Source organism: Engraulis encrasicolus, chromosome 8, assembly GCF_034702125.1.
Source record: "Engraulis encrasicolus isolate BLACKSEA-1 chromosome 8, IST_EnEncr_1.0, whole genome shotgun sequence".
Lineage (NCBI taxonomy): Eukaryota > Metazoa > Chordata > Actinopteri > Clupeiformes > Engraulidae > Engraulis > Engraulis encrasicolus.
This window is the reverse complement of record NC_085864.1, coordinates 631,322-649,650: the sequence shown is the minus strand read 5'-3', so window position 1 is coordinate 649,650 and position 18,329 is coordinate 631,322. Positions and strand designations below refer to the sequence as shown.

General features: G+C 44.8%; 3 protein-coding genes across 3 annotated transcripts; all 3 read right to left on the bottom strand.

Moving 5' to 3' along the window:
• Positions 1-6,127: 6,127 nt before the first annotated feature.
• Positions 6,128-7,294, bottom strand: LOC134453442 (claudin-9-like). Its single transcript, XM_063204252.1, has one exon. It carries the CDS (start codon positions 7,134-7,136, stop codon positions 6,474-6,476), a length of 663 nt encoding a protein of 220 aa, XP_063060322.1. The 5' UTR covers positions 7,137-7,294; the 3' UTR covers positions 6,128-6,473.
• An 882-nt stretch (positions 7,295-8,176) lies between these two features.
• Positions 8,177-8,851, bottom strand: cldnj (claudin j). The gene has a single exon (XM_063205917.1). The coding sequence runs from the start codon at positions 8,849-8,851 to the stop codon at positions 8,177-8,179; it is 675 nt and encodes a 224-aa protein (XP_063061987.1).
• A 4,744-nt stretch (positions 8,852-13,595) lies between these two features.
• Positions 13,596-15,243, bottom strand: LOC134454756 (claudin-4-like). Its single transcript, XM_063205915.1, has 2 exons — positions 15,001-15,243; positions 13,596-14,135 (listed from the first exon to the last, which is right to left on the bottom strand). Exons 1-2 carry the CDS (start codon positions 15,193-15,195, stop codon positions 13,596-13,598), a joined length of 735 nt encoding a protein of 244 aa, XP_063061985.1. The 5' UTR covers positions 15,196-15,243.
• Positions 15,244-18,329: the final 3,086 nt, after the last annotated feature.

The following is an 18,329-nucleotide window of genomic DNA, read 5'->3' as shown; positions in this document are numbered from 1 at the left end:
GCCCGGATAAGGTCCGGATATGGGCCAGATGAGCCCCAACTGTGTATTATGGATCAGGGCCGGATCATGGTCAGATGCGTATTACGGACCTGGGCCAGATCTGGCCCAGGTCCAACCACAAATTCCAAACATGTGGATTGGACCTGGGCCAGATCCATTCTGGATCCATAATCCGGACCTGTTCCAGCTCAGCGCCATTGTAAAATAAGAAACCGGGCCAGACCAGGATTGCGGACTTGGCCCAAATGCCTGCCAACATCTGTCACAGATCTGGGCCAGACCCATTTTGCTGTCTGGGTTGTCTAGGCCTAATGTCTGTGACAATGAGCCACACCAAAGACAATTTTCTGTTTCATGTGTTACAGACAATAAAGCTTTATCATGCATGAGTGGAGGTGCGAAACGCACACCAGAAACAGAGGTGCTGGCTACCAGAAAATATAATTGCAGGAGGAGAGAAGTGCCGCACACTCACAAGTTAAATAAACAATTTTTAATGTGACAACGTTTCGGCCTGTCTGCCTTCTTCAGGTCACGTGTCACACTTTGAGCCAATCACTCCCAAAAAGTAATCGATTGTTCCTTGGGTCATAACCAATCATCCCACTAAATTTCATAAAAATCGGCTTAATTTACGTTTTTGACCTTTTCGTGACCTTGACCTTTGACCCAATTACTCCCAAAAAGTAATCGATTGTTCCTTGGGTCATGACCAATCATCCCACTAAATTTCATAAAAATCGTCTCAATTTACGTTTTTGACCTTTTCGTGACCTTGACCTTTGACCTTTGACCCAATCACTCCCAAAAACTAATCGATTGTTCCTTGGGTCATGACCAATCATCCCACTAAATTTCATAAAAATCGGCTCAGTTCTGTCTGAGTTATACGCAGTACAAACAAACATTTTGACCTTGACCTTTGACCTTTGACCCAATCACTCCCAAAAACTAATCGATTGTTCCTTGGGTCATGACCAATCATCCCACCAATTTTCAAAAAAATCGGCTCAGTTCTGACTGAGTTATACGAAGTACAAACAAACAAACAAACAAACAAACATATTCACAAATAACTAAATACACAGCGGTCAAAACATAACCTTCTGGCGAAGGTAATAATAATAAAAGGAAAGTAATTGTTCCCTTGCATTCTGTCTCTGACTCCTAAAACGAACCTGTGGGCTTTCATGCATTTACTTTCTAGATGGGGACACACCTCCCTCTAGTGGCATAAATAGTCAGTACAGCAGTTAGCCTTCCCTCAGTTCACACACCCACCCACACGCACGTACGCACGCACATACAGCTCCAGGCCTTTTTATTAGAATACCATGAAAAAGTTGATTTATTTCCATAATTCCATCAATAATGTTAAACTGTCATGGATTGTAGATTCATGGCCCAGTTTTTTAACTATTCCAATCATTATTTTTTTTCTTTTTATATACGTTGGCCTTCCAGCTCAAAAAACCCATGAATTGGGGAATTCGCATTATTAGAATATTGTTATAAAATCACATTTTTCTTCATCAAAATTCGGGTCACATTAAATCAGCTGAAATTTGGTACTTTCTACATAACATGCAATGGTCAATACTTGGTTAGGACATTCTCTGTCTTCATAATGGCCATGATGCGTTTAACATTGAAGTCAATGGCAAAAACAGTGCATGGGAGTTATGGAAGCCCAGATATCCTTGATGCTTTGCTGTCAGCTGTTCTTGTTTGTTGACCTGGTGCCCCACATTTCACTCTTCAATATACCCTGTAGATTTCCATGCCACGTTTTGGCGCTAACTCACCAGTTTAATTCTAAATAACCAGAAATTAAACCCCATTGAAAATGAATGGGGTTTTATTTCTGTTGAGTTAGAATTAAACTGGTGAGTTAACACCAAAACGTGGCATGGAAATCTACAGGGTATATTGAAGAGTGAAGTGTGGGGCATCAGGTCAACAAACAAGAACAGCTGACAGCAAAGCATCAAGGATATCTGGGCTTCCATAACTCCCATGCACTGTTTTTGCCATTGACTTCAATGTTAAACGCATCATGGCCATTATGAAGACAGAGAATGTCCTAACCAAGTATTGACCATTGCATGTTATGTAGAAAGTACCAAATTTCAGCTGATTTAATGTGACCCGAATTTTGATGAAGAAAAATGTGATTTTATAACAATATTCTAATAATGCGAATTCCCCAATTCATGGGTTTTTTGAGCTGGAAGGCCAACGTATATAAAAAGAAAAAAAAAATGATTGGAATAGTTAAAAAACTGGGCCATGAATCTACAATCCATGACAGTTTAACATTATTGATGGAATTATGGAAATAAATCGACTTTTTCATGGTATTCTAATAAAAAGGCCTGGAGCTGTATACACCGATACACCGGACACACACTTCGGCAATCTCTCTATCTGGCAGGGGATGGCACGGAATCTGTAGCTGAACAGACCCCTCTGACTGGCCAGAAAGGGGTGCAGGGGGTGACTGTCATTGTCATGGAGTCCAATCTGCCCAGGGTCCTCTTCTCGGCTGTTGTGCTGAGAGCTTCCAGTTCCATGCCCATGACCCAGCTTTCTTCACCAGCCTGTCTAGGCATCCAGCATCTATCTACCACCACCCCAGCAGACAATAGCATAGGACAGGACACTAGCCATGACAGACTGGTAAAACATCAGTAGAAGTCTGTTGCAGACATTGGAGGATCTCAGCTTCCTGAGGAAGTACAGCCTGCTTTGTCCTTTCCTGTAGTGCACCAGAATTAGCAGCCCAGTCCAGTTTATTGACCAGGGGTACCCCTAGGGACTTGTAGGTGCAGAGTAGACTGTCTCCACTGTCTCCCCCTCCATGGACAGGCACCAATGGTGGGGTGGTCCTTCTGAAGTCAATCACCATCTCCTTGGTTTTGGTAGCATTCAGCTGCAGCTTCTCCTTATAACATTGGGAAGTTTCAAAGTTCTGTCTATTAATCTTTTTTGCCTTTCAAGGTGTGCCCTCTCGTCGCTTTGTTTGCTCCTTTGGTTTGTTCTGCAGACTCAAAGGACAATGGACACTAGTCTGGGAGAACACTACTTACGGTGAGTGTTGTTGTTTTTGTTGTTGTGTTTTGCTTTTATTTATTTTTTCTTGCTGTGTTTAGTAGGAATTCCTGATGCTGTCCACTTCACTGTGCAGCTTAACACACCAAACTGTTGAAATGTGTCAGTTTGTGTTGTGTGACACTCACACATTCACTCAGACATTCTGTTTTGAATTTTGGACTGAGATGCTCAGGGGCTCTCTTGATATATATTATTTGTTTGTTTGTTTGCTTGCTTTATGTTTTGTTTGTGGTTGGTTGGCTGATTTTTACAAATTACCTACTTACCAATCTAGAATACTGCTTGCCATTTATTTCCAGCAAATATGGGTATTATCACTTACAAATGTATGGTGCAAAGTATCTGCGTTTTTCTGGTTTCATCATCGCCATTTCAAGGACAGAACAAAGTTGTTTTGAAAACCTTAGAAAAATGTCTTCAACATTGTTTCAGTGGATCATCATTCAACAAGGCATAATCAGATTCACCATCCTTCATGACTGACTGTCATTCAGACAAGACTTTACTGAATCATAATAAAAGTGAAAGGGCAAGCCTTTATTCGACATCTAATTTCATGACTACTTCAACAGCATTTACTTTTTCCCTATAATTTCTGTATTTTTACTTGCTGTCTGTTTGGAAACATTACACTATATGAATATGTTTGTGCAAATTATGCCAACTAGGACAAACGAAAAACACCCCCCTGGTATAGTCACACTATACAGCATTCATTTTCATACAGTATATGTCATTCACCAGTCACATCATTCAAAGCAACAACAAGCCAGTCAATCTGTTGAACAAGTATAGAGTCTAATGTTAGCAATGGCAATGGTCAGATAGTACATTGCCATCAGTATACAACTGGAAGAGATTGTCCAGGCCCAGACCTTAGGGCTGCTGACGCCCTGTGGGCATGTGTCTCTGTGTGTCGTCTCCCAGTTGTATCTGATTCACAGAGAGAATGAGCTTGTTCATGATGGCGTCATTTCACAGTGTGCATACGTTCTGCACAGACTGCTGCAGCATGTGCCACCGCGAACACACCCATTGACTTGTATATATAGCACTATGCAATGGTCTGAGATACGCCCAAGGTAAATCTCTCTCTCTCCCTCCCTCAATTCCAGGTGTGCCTGATAGAGCCGGGCTGCTTCAGAGAGGTCGACGAGCTTATCCGCTGTGAGATGAAAGGCAAGGGCAGTCTGGAGGTGCTGCACCTGAAGGAGGTGGAGGAAGGGGACGAGCGGCTGGAATAACACATCACTTCCTGTCTAAAGCATCACTTCCTGTCTAAAAACACCACAACACAGATGGGAGAGGCCTTTTAAACGCACACTATGTTGCTATGGAAACACATTTTTTGGTAACACTTTCTATGAAGCCCATATCTATAGCGCAAATTATAACAAATTATAATGCACATTACAATTACTTACAACGCATTACGACTACACCCATGATGTTTCATGTTTTATGTTAACAGTAATGAATAACCATGAATCTAGCTAATAATACTTTATAAATCCAAGGATGTTATGAGTGCTCGTTACTGGATATAAACTACTGGCTGCCTGATGGGTCTCACAGTACATTATGATGCATTATAGATGTGCATTACACAGTGCATGATAGATACATCTTATAAGCCCTTATGTCACCTTATATCATCCAGGTCTGTGTGCATAGAGGGGTCTAGGTACTCATAATGTACTAAGCCCCATCAGGTAGCCTGTAGTTTATAGCCAGTCATGAGCAGTCATGACGCCCTTGGATTTACAAAGCATTATAAATTCAATTTATGGTTATTCAAAACTGTCAATATAAAGCATCAATGAAGCATTAGGGGTGTAGTCATAATACGTTGTAAGTAACTACAATGCACATTATAATTTGTTATAAATGGGCTTATAATGCGCTATAGATATGTGCTTTAAGTAAAGTGTTACCTATAATGTTTTTATCGCATCTGACATGCTATGGCCACAGGGATTGGTGAGTGACGGACGCTGATGTGCAGCGTGTTGAGCTGCATTAATGTTGTGAGGGGCAGGCTGTAGCATCCTATCTCTCCTGTGCCTTGCTGACCACATTATCCTCTTATTTCCCAATACAGACTGCAAACAATGACACAGACAAACTGCCTCTACTGCAGAGTAGTGAGCTGATTAAACACATCAGTTGTCAGACACAGCAACACAGCAAGGTTCGCCGGTCGGAACTGAGGGGAGCTGCCGCGTTCGTGATAGCGCATTGCTGCTTTTGCTCTGCAGTACGCATGCAAACGCAGCAATACACCATCACGACCGTGGCCACTATGTGGTCAGAGATTGATTGGTCCAGTCATTTTCCCATCAGCCTTTTGGAGAGCATGTGTTTGGGAGAGCAATATCAGGTGGTTCAGTTATGCGATCGCAGCTATACGAATGCCCCAAGAGCATTTTAATGTAGGCCTATGCGTGTGTTAATTACATTGTGTGCAACACACCAGTGCTATACTAATGCATATTATTAATTATAACCTAGTTTGAATATCCAGTTTTTTCATTTTGACCTTGATTGAAAGTGTGTCTTTCAATATAGGCCCTAGGTAGTTAAAATCGTCTTGTACAGTACAGTAATGGTTGCTTCCTGACCTGAACTGTAGGCTATTAGGTAGCAGAGACACCACATTCATTACATTGCACTTAGCTGACTGAGGACGACATAGAGAGACGCTTTCATTTATTCAAAGCGACTTACAACTATTATTTTTCAGGATATTGGTTCCAGTCCCTGTAGTAATGTGGGGTTAGGTGCTTGCTCAAGGGCACTTCAGCCATGGATGGAGGTGCAGGGAGAGGTCAGGGGGGATTCAAACCGGCAACCCCTAGATTGAAAGACCAACTCTCTAACCACTAGGACACGGCTGCCCCTGCCCCTACATTCATATAGGCTTATCCATACTCATACGTAACACAGAGAATCACCCAATGGCTTCTAAAAACATTTATTTTACATTTAGTCTATTCACAAGTTAGCCTATACTTAAATCGCCTTAATAGGCCTAGTAAAAGTGCAGTAAACAATGCTTAATAAATCTGTCCATGATGTAGGCCTATGGATTACAATAGCCCATTGAAAAAGAAATGGGAACTCTGTTGAGGGAGAAGCCATAACTACTGGAAAATTGCTTAAAGCAACCTTGTTAACCCAGTATCATATTGTCCATATGCACATGCACTGTTAAAGTTCGCTTTTCAAAGGGGCGCCGACGTGATTAGGTCCATTCAGAAGGGGGGCACCAGAGGCTACAGTATCATTGTCATGTAGCCTAGGCTATTTATGGCAGCGCCCAAACCTATTGCCTTTCAAGCGGCCCACAATGCTTCTCTTCACACTGGCTGTGTGGTCGGGCAGTAAGGTGAGGGGAAAGTCGCACTGTTGATGGTGCCGAGCGGGTCCGCTTCCGGGTAAGGTGCAGACGGTCTGGCGTACTGAACCGGTGGAGAGGATGGATGAGGAGACAGACAACAGGTGCTCACCAGAGTACCTCCTCCGGCCACCAGCAGCGCGGTGGCGACCCAGCTGGTGTACAGGGCCGGCCCCCACTCCCTGTCCATCGGTATCGCACTTTTCAGCGTCTCGGAACTCTTGTGTGACACCCAGGCGGACACCACCAGTAGCAGCACACCCGAGAGCACAAACAAAACACCAGAGACAACTTTCACCTGCCAGCGCAGGGGGAACTTCAGTCGCCCCGTCACATAAAGGACGTTCGCGGAGAACCCGATGCAGATAGAGGCCGTGATGAGGGCTCTCCAGGACCTGAAGCTGCCCGTTAGGTGCAACACTGCCTGGATGAAGTGGCAGTGGAGAGAGCCGTCTCCTCTTTGTTCCCAGTGTATCCACACTCCGTCCCAGTGCAGCGCCAGAGAGTCAGTCGTGTTGTCGACAGCGCCGCTCACTGTCCAAACGGAGAGAAAGCGGGTCAGCAAAGAGCAGAACCAGCCGGCGAAACCCACACCGACCCCTGCCAAACCGAGCCTGTCGTCCATGCTGTAGCCGGCGCAGCTGAGTTGAACAACAACAAAGCGAATCCAGCTTTCTCTTTGTTCGTCTGTTACTGTAGCAGAACTCGCCCTGCCGGATTCCTGGGATAGGCGTAGGGGGGAATGAGGTATTTGGGGAATATAGGGAGTGAGCTGACTGCTGATGTTAGTTCTTCCATGGTTTCAAAACAATTCAATATTTTCCCCCAACTCCCCCACTCTCGCAGAGACGGACAATGTCGGCTCTGTGCATCTTTTAAGTGATATCACACGAGGCTTTTGGATGTAGGCTGCTTTTCACAGTGGCAGTTGGGCGTGCGCACAGAAGCCAAAGTGACTCGATTTGCATAATGTTCCCCTTTTACACACGCACAAAGAGAGGGAAGCAACAGCTGGCTGAAAAGTTCTTTATTGAGTTCTCTGTAGTAAAAAGGTAACTGAACACAGAGCACCTATAGTGGCTCATAAATAACGAAATCTAAGGACCTTCTAAGCCACTAATAAAAGTGAAATGACAAGCCTTCATTTGACATCTAATTTCATGAATGGCATTTACTTTGTTCCTATAGTGTCTATAGACTATTTTCACTTGCTTTCAGTTTGGAAGCATTAGCTACACTATGTTTGGCGGATGATGCCAACTGTCCTACACAAACAAAGAACAACCCACTGGTATTGTCATATACAGCATACATAATTCATCATTTGCATTGCCTATGACATTCACCGGCATTCAAATATGTCATTCAACAGCATTCAAAGCAACAATAATAAGCCAGTCAGTCAAGTTAAAGTCTGATGTTTGAGCAGTGGCTCTGGTCAGGTAGTACACTGTCATCAGTAGGCTATTCAACTGGAAGATATTGCCCTGGTCCAGACTTTGTGTGTGTGTGTGTGTGTGTGTGTGTGTGTGTGTGTGTGTGTGTGTGTGTGTGTGTGTGTGTGTGTGTGTGTGTGTGTGTGTGTGTGTGTGTGTGTGTGTGTGTGTGTGATCCTTGAAGGCAAACCTGCAGTATAGTGTGTGTGTATCACACCGCTGTCTTAGTTTATACATAGTTCTTGATGGCGTAGCTGCAGTGTGTAGCAGGCGTGTGCGTGTGTGACTGTGTGTGTGCGTGTGTGTATCGGCCAGCGTAGTAGTGATGATGTCTCTCCCGGGGCGGTGGGCAGCTGCTACACAGCACCCCTCCCCCCACCACCAGCAGGCCTGCCGTCACCCAGCCTAGGTAGATGGCTGCCCCCATCTCCCTCTTGAGCGCCTCGTGCACCACCGGGTTGTGGAAGTCGCGGATAATGTAATGCGCCGTCCAGGAGACGGGCGCCACGGTGACCAGCCCCGCCAGCACGAAGGTGATGCCGGACGCCACCACGATGCGTCGCTTGGCGCGCGGCTGCTCCTCCTCGCTCAGGCAGTTAGTACAATCCGCCCCTACCAGGAAGATGAGGAACGCCAGGCAGCCCAACGCCATGGCGACTACCACCAGCCCGCGCGCCGCCTGCAGGTGGGGGTCTAGGTCCAACAGCGCGTCATACAGCTTGCACTGCATCTGGCCCGTGCGCTCGTACACGCAGTTCAGCCACAGGCCCTCCCAGAAGACCTGCGCCACCACGATGTTGGTGCCGATAAAGGCCGTCACGCGCCACATGGGGAGGGCACAGATGAGGATGGTGCCCGCCACACCCAGCATGGACAAGGAGATGCCCAACACCTGCAGACCCATCGATGACCTAAAGAGGAGAGAGGGGAAAGAAAGAAAGAAAGAAAGAAAGAAAGAAAGAAAGAAAGAAAGAAAGAAAGAAAGAAAGAAAGAAAGTTATTATTAACCATGGAGAGACCTGGAGAAAAGAACAGATGTGGGTTGTTATGGGTTGTTGTGTCGTGGTCAATTCCACATGGGGAGTGTGCCGATCAATGGAGAGGAGAGATGGATGAGCAGAGGAGAGAGATGGATCGATGGGGGGAGGAGAGAAAGATGGAGAGAAAGAGGAAAGAAATATGTAAGATATAAAAGGAGAGAAAGAGATATGGGTCATTATGACTGGTAGCGTGCATCAGTCTGGTGCCAGCATGGATAGAGAGATGGCCAACACCTGCAGAGCCATGGCCTAATGGGGACCTGGGTCAATATAAATGGCAGGGAAAGAGATTTATGTTGGATGCAGAACTGGTTTTACCAAAACACAGACTGACCTATGGCCCAACCAACACTATCTATAGAAGAAAATTTGCTTTGGAGACAGGGAGCTTGCAAAATCATAAAACACATAGAACACATAGGACACATGACACCAACACAGAAAAACAAACAACAGTACAACAATAGAATTCACTCACAAGAAAAACATGTGTACATGCTCAGAAGCACTGGATGTCCTAACCCACTGCCCCTGACCCATCCAATCCATACGTGCCCCCGCCCCCCCGCCCCCCCCCCACTCACACACACACACACACACACACACACACACACACACACACACACACACACACACACACACACACACACACACACACACACACACACACACACACACACACACACACACACACACACACACACACACACATTCATGTCTACATATCCCCCTCCCAGCTTTTACCCTAGTTTCCATCCCCACCAACAGTACCAACACTAGATACAGAGGTCAATTTTGTCCCACTCAAAATCTCTTATTCCCTGTTTATTCAGTAGCTTGATTGAATGAGGTATAAAGGATTTTTTTGAACGATTATATTTGCAACAAGGGAGTCTGAACCTCCTCCCTGAGTTCAGATAGTTGTATTCCCCATTTAGTGCACCATCCGCTACAATGGCCTTCGCCTGACTGATAGTGGCCTGCTCAAAGAGCTCCTGCGGGTTACGGGGGGGGGGGGGGGGTTGCGGGTTAAGGGGTCAATAAACAGTAACAAACGTATAACATGATCTGCATTTTATGTCAATAATGCAGTGACAATATCAGACTGGTACTGTAACATGGTTTGTCCACTGGGTGGCAGTGTCTGACTTCATTGAGAAGCAGGAAGGAGCAGGTGGCATTGCGGTGATGGTAGTTCAACCAGGTGCAGGTGTACTGTAAACAAAGCAGCACAGATAATGAAAGACGGGTTGACTTCACCCCACTAAACCAACAGAGAAACTTTATTATCCAATTCAATTTAACAAACCAAGATGTTTACTATTCACATTGCAAAATATTCATGAAAAAAGGTTTTTGAATTCTAGTAATGTTAGGCTACACACTGGAACTTAGAAATATGTGACTTTAATGCCTGACACGGTGTAAGACCAATATAGGTATAGAATGCAAAAAGTGTATTTATTGTTGCCATTAACATTGATTGGCTCAGTTGCTGGCTATAATATTATAGACAGGACTCTAAATTAATACATGCTAACCAGCCACATGCTTGTGAAAATTCACTTTGGCCAGTAGAAGAGAAAACTTGCTACTTTGTTCCATTTGTGTGGGTACAGACACAGTAGCCTCTTTGTGCAGATGGGGTCGCCGGCGGGCCTATTCACTATTTGCTGAAAATACTTAACTACATCATAATAACATTGCTAGGACATTACAGAGAGCTTTAAGTAGGCTAACAGATTAAGACATAGCCATTACAATTTTGGTGACTTAAAGGTTGTAACATAGGCTCTGCGCAAAGGGGTTAACCTTCTCTGTATTAGTCCTACTGTGTGATGAGACAGGAAAGAGAAAGACCTGATTCCTTCTGTGTGACACGCTGAACCAGAAACCTTATCATGGCTACCCATCAGACTTTAATTTAAATAGTTTAAATGCCCTAAAGGAGGAGGCGGGCACCCATAAACTAACAAAGAGATCCCGGGCAGATAGGATTAGGCTGACTGCAGCACACATCCAGCCCGGGAGTAGACCCCAGACAGGCCCTCAGCATGTCGCGTCCTCTTGCATTTTTTGAAAAGTGAGACAGTTGTTTTTGTTTGAAAAGCTGGCTTGAAACCAAAACAATGAAGGCTATTTATGAGGGCCTGAAGTCCTGAAGTAGGCAATGAATGTGTGTGCGTGGGTGTGTGTGTAGGCCTATGTGTGTGTGTTTCCTGGTGGGACTAGTGTGTGTGTGTGTGTGTGTGTGTGTGTGTGTGTGTGTGTGTGTGTGTGTGTGTGTGTGTGTGTGTGTGTGTGTGTGTGTGTGTGTGTGTGTGTGTGTGTGTGTGTGTGTGTGTGTGTGTGTGTTTCCTGGTGAAACCAGTATGTGTATGTCAGGTGAGGGGTGTGTCTGCAGGTGAAAGGAGTGCAGGTAACGTGAGCCACCTATCCCCCTGTGAGAACGGAGACTCGCTCTCTCGGATGGCCGATTCTCAGCTCTCTCAGTTTACCATCAATTACATGCCAATCTGCTAATAATGTTAATATGGTTAAGGGTGGCTCCTTGACAAAATAAGTGATCACTCTCTTCATCTCGTCATTTTTTACTATCCATCCACTATCCCCTATCAAGTTTGGTCAGCCGACACATTCATATAATTATCTCTCTTTTCAAAGTGAATTGTACCACCTCTGCAACTGTGGTGTTTTGTGCACGTAACCATTATGTTTCAATAAAAAAGTAACATGCCTAAGTAGGTGATTTCCGGTAATGGTGGGGCACTGTGAGGCTGTGTGACACCTCTCCTGATTATAATTCCTTGAAAACGTTTAAATTCTGCTCATGATCTCAACAAATTTGTCAATGTCACAAACAAGGAGAAAAACATGCCTAAGTAGAAAACTTTATTATAGAAGAGACTAATTACAGAAAACAATATAAACTATTCTTGATTTCAAATCAAGATTACAGATAATACATCTTTTGTGAAAAGACGTTAAAAAAGACATAAAAAAACATATAAAAAGGAAGAATCTTCATAGCAGTCTAACACAGTAGCAGAAATAACAAAAGTGCTTCATGGCAGATATCAGTGAATTAAATTGTAAGAATAATAAAAAACACAACCTTCATTTCACCTTATCCTTCATTGAACTCTATAGCTACACATCCACAGCCCCCAGAAGAGAGACAATGCACGAGGAATGCGATGTAGGCAATGCTGGGTTGTGTTTCGTGAAAGTGTAGATGCCAGTCAGTTAGCAATTTGGGTAGTAAACCAGGTTAAGTTAACATTGTGGAGGTAAATCATCTGATAGAAGAGCCTGGGGTCCTCATTTTCTTAACTAAATGATGCCTGCAGGTAGCCTATATCTATTAGCAGGTTTCCACTTCCTGTAGGCCTATGTTAACTAAGCCTGGTTTATCATTTAACCTTGTTCTTAGTATACCCCTCTGATCTTACATCCACAAGAAGACAGTGTTGATGACACAGTACATGCTGAAGCGACAACATTCATAAGATGGTTACGATCATAAGTTGATCACATTCAAGAAGTGATTGTTTACACACCATCACCATCATCAAGAGGTGTTTGTTTGTTGCTTCTTTCTTCTTCTTTGCCATGATGACACACCTGGACCATGATGGGGTCCAGGTCTCAACATGGCAAAGAAGAAGCAAGAAGCAAGAAGCAAGCTAAGACTCTTCTCCTTCGTGACTATTTGCGGCATTGTGTGTGTGTGTGTGTGTGTGTGTGTGTGTGTGTGTGTGTGTGTGTGTGTGTGTGTGTGTGTGTGTGTGTGTGTGTGTGTGTGTGTGTGTGTGTGTGTGTGTGTGTGTGTGTGTGTGTGTGTGTGTGTGTGTGTGTGGTACATAACCCTGCACTAATGTATCTAAAATACAAAACACTAACCTTTGGCATATGCACTCCTTGATTGTAAGACGCATTGGATAAAATTGTTTCCCAAATGCAGAGGTTTCAAAAGTAGAAGTAAAAAAGAAACATTTTCCTTCCAACACAGGTGACTTTTCTGAGTACCTAGTAGACCTGTGTACTTGTCTTACGATCAGCTTCCTCTGCACTGGTTGGATCAAGTACTGTGGTGGGTCCATGTTAGGTTTCTTAGGTTGTTAGGTCCTTGTTAGATTGTTGCACAGTCTCTCATTGGGTACAATGTAGTAAATGGTGTAACAGCTACTATGTAATGTCATGTGCTGTTTGTACTTACGCCATGGATTTACTTTTAGTTTTACTACCTCTGCCAAATGCAATGTAAATGCAAAGAGGTCACCCGGGGTCAAGGTCAAGGTTCAAGGTCTTGGTGGCGATTGTCAGACATGGCACTGTCATATGCAGGTAGGTCTTGATGTCAGTGGTTTCCTCAGATGAAGGTCTTGAAGCATCTGTGTCAGTGACGTTTCAGCAGTCGCACACACCAAGGCGACACAACATCAGCCATTGCCACTGTTCTATGGATTTTTTAGTGGAATATCTAAGAAGTATATTCATTACAGCATATCAACTACTAATTACTAATTAATCTATGGGCATTAGATGCCGTTGCGCCACCTGACATCTTAAGAAAACGTCTTTGACCCATCTGCATAAATGGTTTCCTTAGATGTAGGTCTTAGATGGCGTTGGACTGCGTGGTGTTGGTGGCCTATGACTAGGCACAGAGTCAGACTGACTGTGTGGTTTATTGATCTTCATGGCTTGGTACCTGAGTGAGGGGAGTGGCACTGATGAGGAGTGTTTGCCCTTCAACCCCTGCCCCTCCTCCTCTTCCCTGGGAGGGCAAGAACTGCAGAGCAGAGCCCCCCCCAGCAGTAGCATCAGCCCAGCCCCCCACCCCACGTACAGCGCCCCGCCCAGCTCTCGCCTCTGGGCGTCGGTCAGCAGTGGGTTGTAGAAGTCCTGTATGATCATGCTGGCGGTCCAGGATACAGGGACGAGGCACAGCAGTCCGCTCAGCATCAGGACCGCACCCGCCGCGATGCTGGCCCGTGCCTTGGCCGCCTCCTCCTCCAGGAAGTTGGTGCACTTGCCGCTAGCGAAGGCCATCAGCAGCCCGACGATGCCAATCACTATGGAGATGACGACCAGCGCCCGTGCGGCCTGGAGGTCGGAAGTCAGCGCCAGCATTGAGTCGTAGACCTGACCAGAGTCGAGATTCAGGAATTTATTAATAAATAAATATCGCCACAATGCCCATAAATAGCCACATAATCACCCAGCATGTTGTAGACCTCTCGAGATTCAAGTTTCAGATCAAAGTCAAAGTAAGCTGTGTTAACATTTATTCACATGCACTTGCCATATACACCACTTTCAAAATGGCGAGTCATACACCTTCAAGATTTGAGAATTTGCTAATAAATAACCTTCAAGCCGCATAATTACCATATAATAACACAGCATGACAACTGAGAATAGTGTGAACAAACGTGGTGACATCATGACTTTTTGTCATTGTTGAGAGCGACAAAGATGAACGATATGTAATTGGTTGTAAAATGTCACAGGTGCTTAAAACCCACAAATCCTCATGGATAACCCCAAAATAATAAACATGCTCTGCATTTGGCCTGTGCTCTGCGCGACACATCTTATCCAATAAATAATCCAATAATAAACCCCAAAGGCACTGTAAGTAACAGGCTATAAGTTACCCTAAAGTACTGAGAGTAAAGACCTTGCATTGCATCTGTCCCGTGCTCTGGGCTGCACAGCTCATCCACCCGAGTAACACAATGAACCCTGTAAGTAACCCTAGTATAAACCCCATATCCGCACACAGTACCATAGTAAACCCATATCAGCATGCTGTAGATAACACATCAAAAAATCCCATATCCACATACTGTAAGTTATAACAATCAAGTGTAAAGGCCTTGCATTTTGCTTATATGCTACACATCTAATCCACATGAATACCCCAAAGATCATTATAAGTAGACCCATAATAAACCCCATATCCACATACAGAGAATAGCCCCATAATAATCGAGTGTGAACACACCTTGCATTGCATCTGTCCTGTGCTCTGGGCGACACAGCTCATCCAGATTCCTTCCCAGATGGTTTGCGAGGTGACGATGTTGTTCCCGATGAATGCAGTGACGCGCCACATGGGGAGCGCGCACACCAGGATCACCCCGACCCACCCCAGGAACGCCAGGGCACTGCCCAGAATCTGCAGGCCCGCAGATACCATGCTGACCACACACACACACGCACACACACACACACACACACACACACACACACACACACACACACACACACACACACACACACACACACACACACACACACACACACACACACACACACACACACACACACACACTAACACACACACACACACACACACACACACACACACACACACACACACACACACACACACACACACACACTACGCACACACACTACGCATACACACTACAAAGATGGCACACACACTCTCCACCAATGACACACTCTTTCTCCACAGATGACATACACACAGACTCTGAAGACTACAAACACGCTATCCAAAGCACACACTCACTATCTCTCTGAAACACACAATCGCCAAAGACGACCGCCAAAAGACACACTGTCTCCAAAGACACACAGCCTCAAAAAACTGCAGACACCATGAGCACTCCACACAGCGAAGAAAGATCGAGGACAGTGGAGTCAGTGCTGGAATGAGCTTTTTATATGGGTCTCGAACAAGGAGGTGTGTGTCTGTGTTTTATGTGAGCCTGTGTGTGTGTGTGTGTGTGTGTGTGTGTGTGTGTGTGTGTGTGTGTGTGTGTGTGTGTGTGTGTGTGTGTGTGTGTGTGTGTGTGTGTGTGTGTGTGTGTGTGTGTGTGTGTGTGTGTGTGTGTGTGTGTGTGTGTGTGTGTGTGTTGCGTGCAGCACAGGTGTTAGGTGTTCCAAGCCAGCCAAAAAACGAAGTATACCTGCATTACAGGTTTCCGTGGTTACTGTGAGACAAAGGCTTCAGCACAATTCTATCCCCTGGAGATGTCGCTCACATTACAGAGCTTTACAAGGAAATACATACGGGGCTGTGTGTGTGTGTGTGTGTGTGTGTGTGCGTGTGTGTGTGTGTGTGTGTGTGTGTGTGTGTGTGTGTGTGTGTGTGTGTGTGTGTGTGTGTGTGTGCGTGTGTGTGTGTGTGTGTGCATGTGCGTGTGCGTGTGTGTATGTGTGTTTGTGTGACTGTTTATGCATGCGTGTTCATTGACATCATCACAATCATGACAAAGCCCCCCTTAGTGTTAAGAAAATACAATGGACTATTGCCCCCCAATAGCAAATAATTATCACCCCTCTAAGAATCCTTCTCAATGCCTTGTTGGGGACTTTAGAGCCCCCGTTGAGAAAAGCTACTGTAAGTAAAGCCATGACAAATTAAATGATTAAATGCATACGGGTAGGTTAAACTCAGGTGGGTTAAGCAAACAAACAACATCATCTCCCATCCTCCTGAAAAAACTCTCAATAGACTGTCTCACTGCTCTCATCAACACACACACACACACACACACACACACACACACACACACACACACACACACACACACACACACACACACACACACACACACACACACACACACACACACACACACACACACACACACACACACACACACACACACAATGCCGCAAATAGATAGAGACACAGTTCATGCTTCACAAATAATCACCTTACCCTTGGTCTAACTCACACACTCATGTGTGGTGCCTTTGGTCAGCAATAAAGGATCTCTATTCTATCCTATTCTATTCTACTCTATTCTATTCTGCCCTCATGTGTGGCGCCTTTGGCTGACAATAGAGGATGTCGACTCTATCCTTGTTACCATCCTGGGGTCCGTATCTTGAAAGCGCCTTTGCTAACGACGGTAGCAATGTCCTTCGTAAGAACGACTCAACTCTCTCTTGACAGTGACGCTCACCACTAAATCCAAGGGAATGGTAAGACGGTCTTAAGACGGTCTTAAGACGGTTAGCAACGACATGAATCGAGAAACGGACCCCTGGTTGGGTTATTTTTCTATCCCTTATTGTTTTGTTTTTGGCACCCCCTAACATTTGCTTTTATTATGCCCTCAACAGAACCGCTCCAGCAGTATTGATGCCACCTGTGGCCTGGGGGCGTTATGCTACAAAAGCTGCAGTGGAAGTCTCATCACTATCCTCCTGCTTCTGGATTTGCGGCTTCCCCTTTTGACACTGCCCATCGTTATACGGTGCGATTTTTGCCCTTTTGCCTTTGCCCTTGGTACTTGTTGATACTTTGATACTTTAGAGTTTTTGCAGAGGAGCGCAGTTACTCAGTTGTAAACCCAAAGACATCCTTTTATTAAATTCACATCAAGGGCATTTTTCTGCATTGGACTCTCCTTTATGTTACACCTCGTAACAGTCCTATTCTGTCCGTGGTTGTGATTGAATGGATAGTTGCAATAGAGGTCAAAGGCAGTTTTCATCACAATACATGTCACAAAACATGTCAATTACAACTTCACTGATGAAGATGGTGTGTGGTAGTTTTGCTTTGTAATGTTGCAGAGCAACACACCAGAACAGAGCAGCAGAAATTCATACGTATTCCTAGCAATATACCAATGTTATAGCCAATTTCATCCAGGCTGGACAATAAGTGAGCTGTGTTCATGGGCTCCAGATTAATATGCAGCCATCACTTGTACACAGTATAAACAAAGCGGAGTAGCGCAGACTGTCATCACCAATGTGATGGCCGTGGGAGCCAGGTAGCCCTCAGGGGGACAAAGGGCCAAGGCCCCAAGGGGCCAAACCAACTTAGCCCCATGCCCACGACCCAAATCAGCCTTCAAAACCACCTTTGCAATAATTATCTTTCTTTCATTTGAGTTAATGAGTTGCTACCATTGATTGTGGTTGCTACAAAAATGACTGTGTTGTGTGTAGGCCTACCTACTGTTTGGTGGATTCAGCATTCAAAATTACGCTTTTGGGCTTTCAGTCATGACTGATGGGTACTAATCTCTGAATAGCATCACATGTGGCCATGCGACATTCATTTTGTCATCTCAACTTCTCAAATCTGAGGGAGTGAGTGAGATGGGATTTACCATTCCTTGCTCTAAAATTGATTAGAATGCAGGAAATGGCATCTAAAAATGCTGAATTTTCTGGAGCAGGGCCCCCACACCCCCCAACACAAATTGCTCACCCACCAACAGCACCCCCTGCCAAAAATGTGTTGCCATACCTCTCTTAGCACACACAATGTATGTATACGTATAGGCCTATTTCTGTCCCACTCTATAACATGGGGGAACTGGTGTGTATCATAGTGTT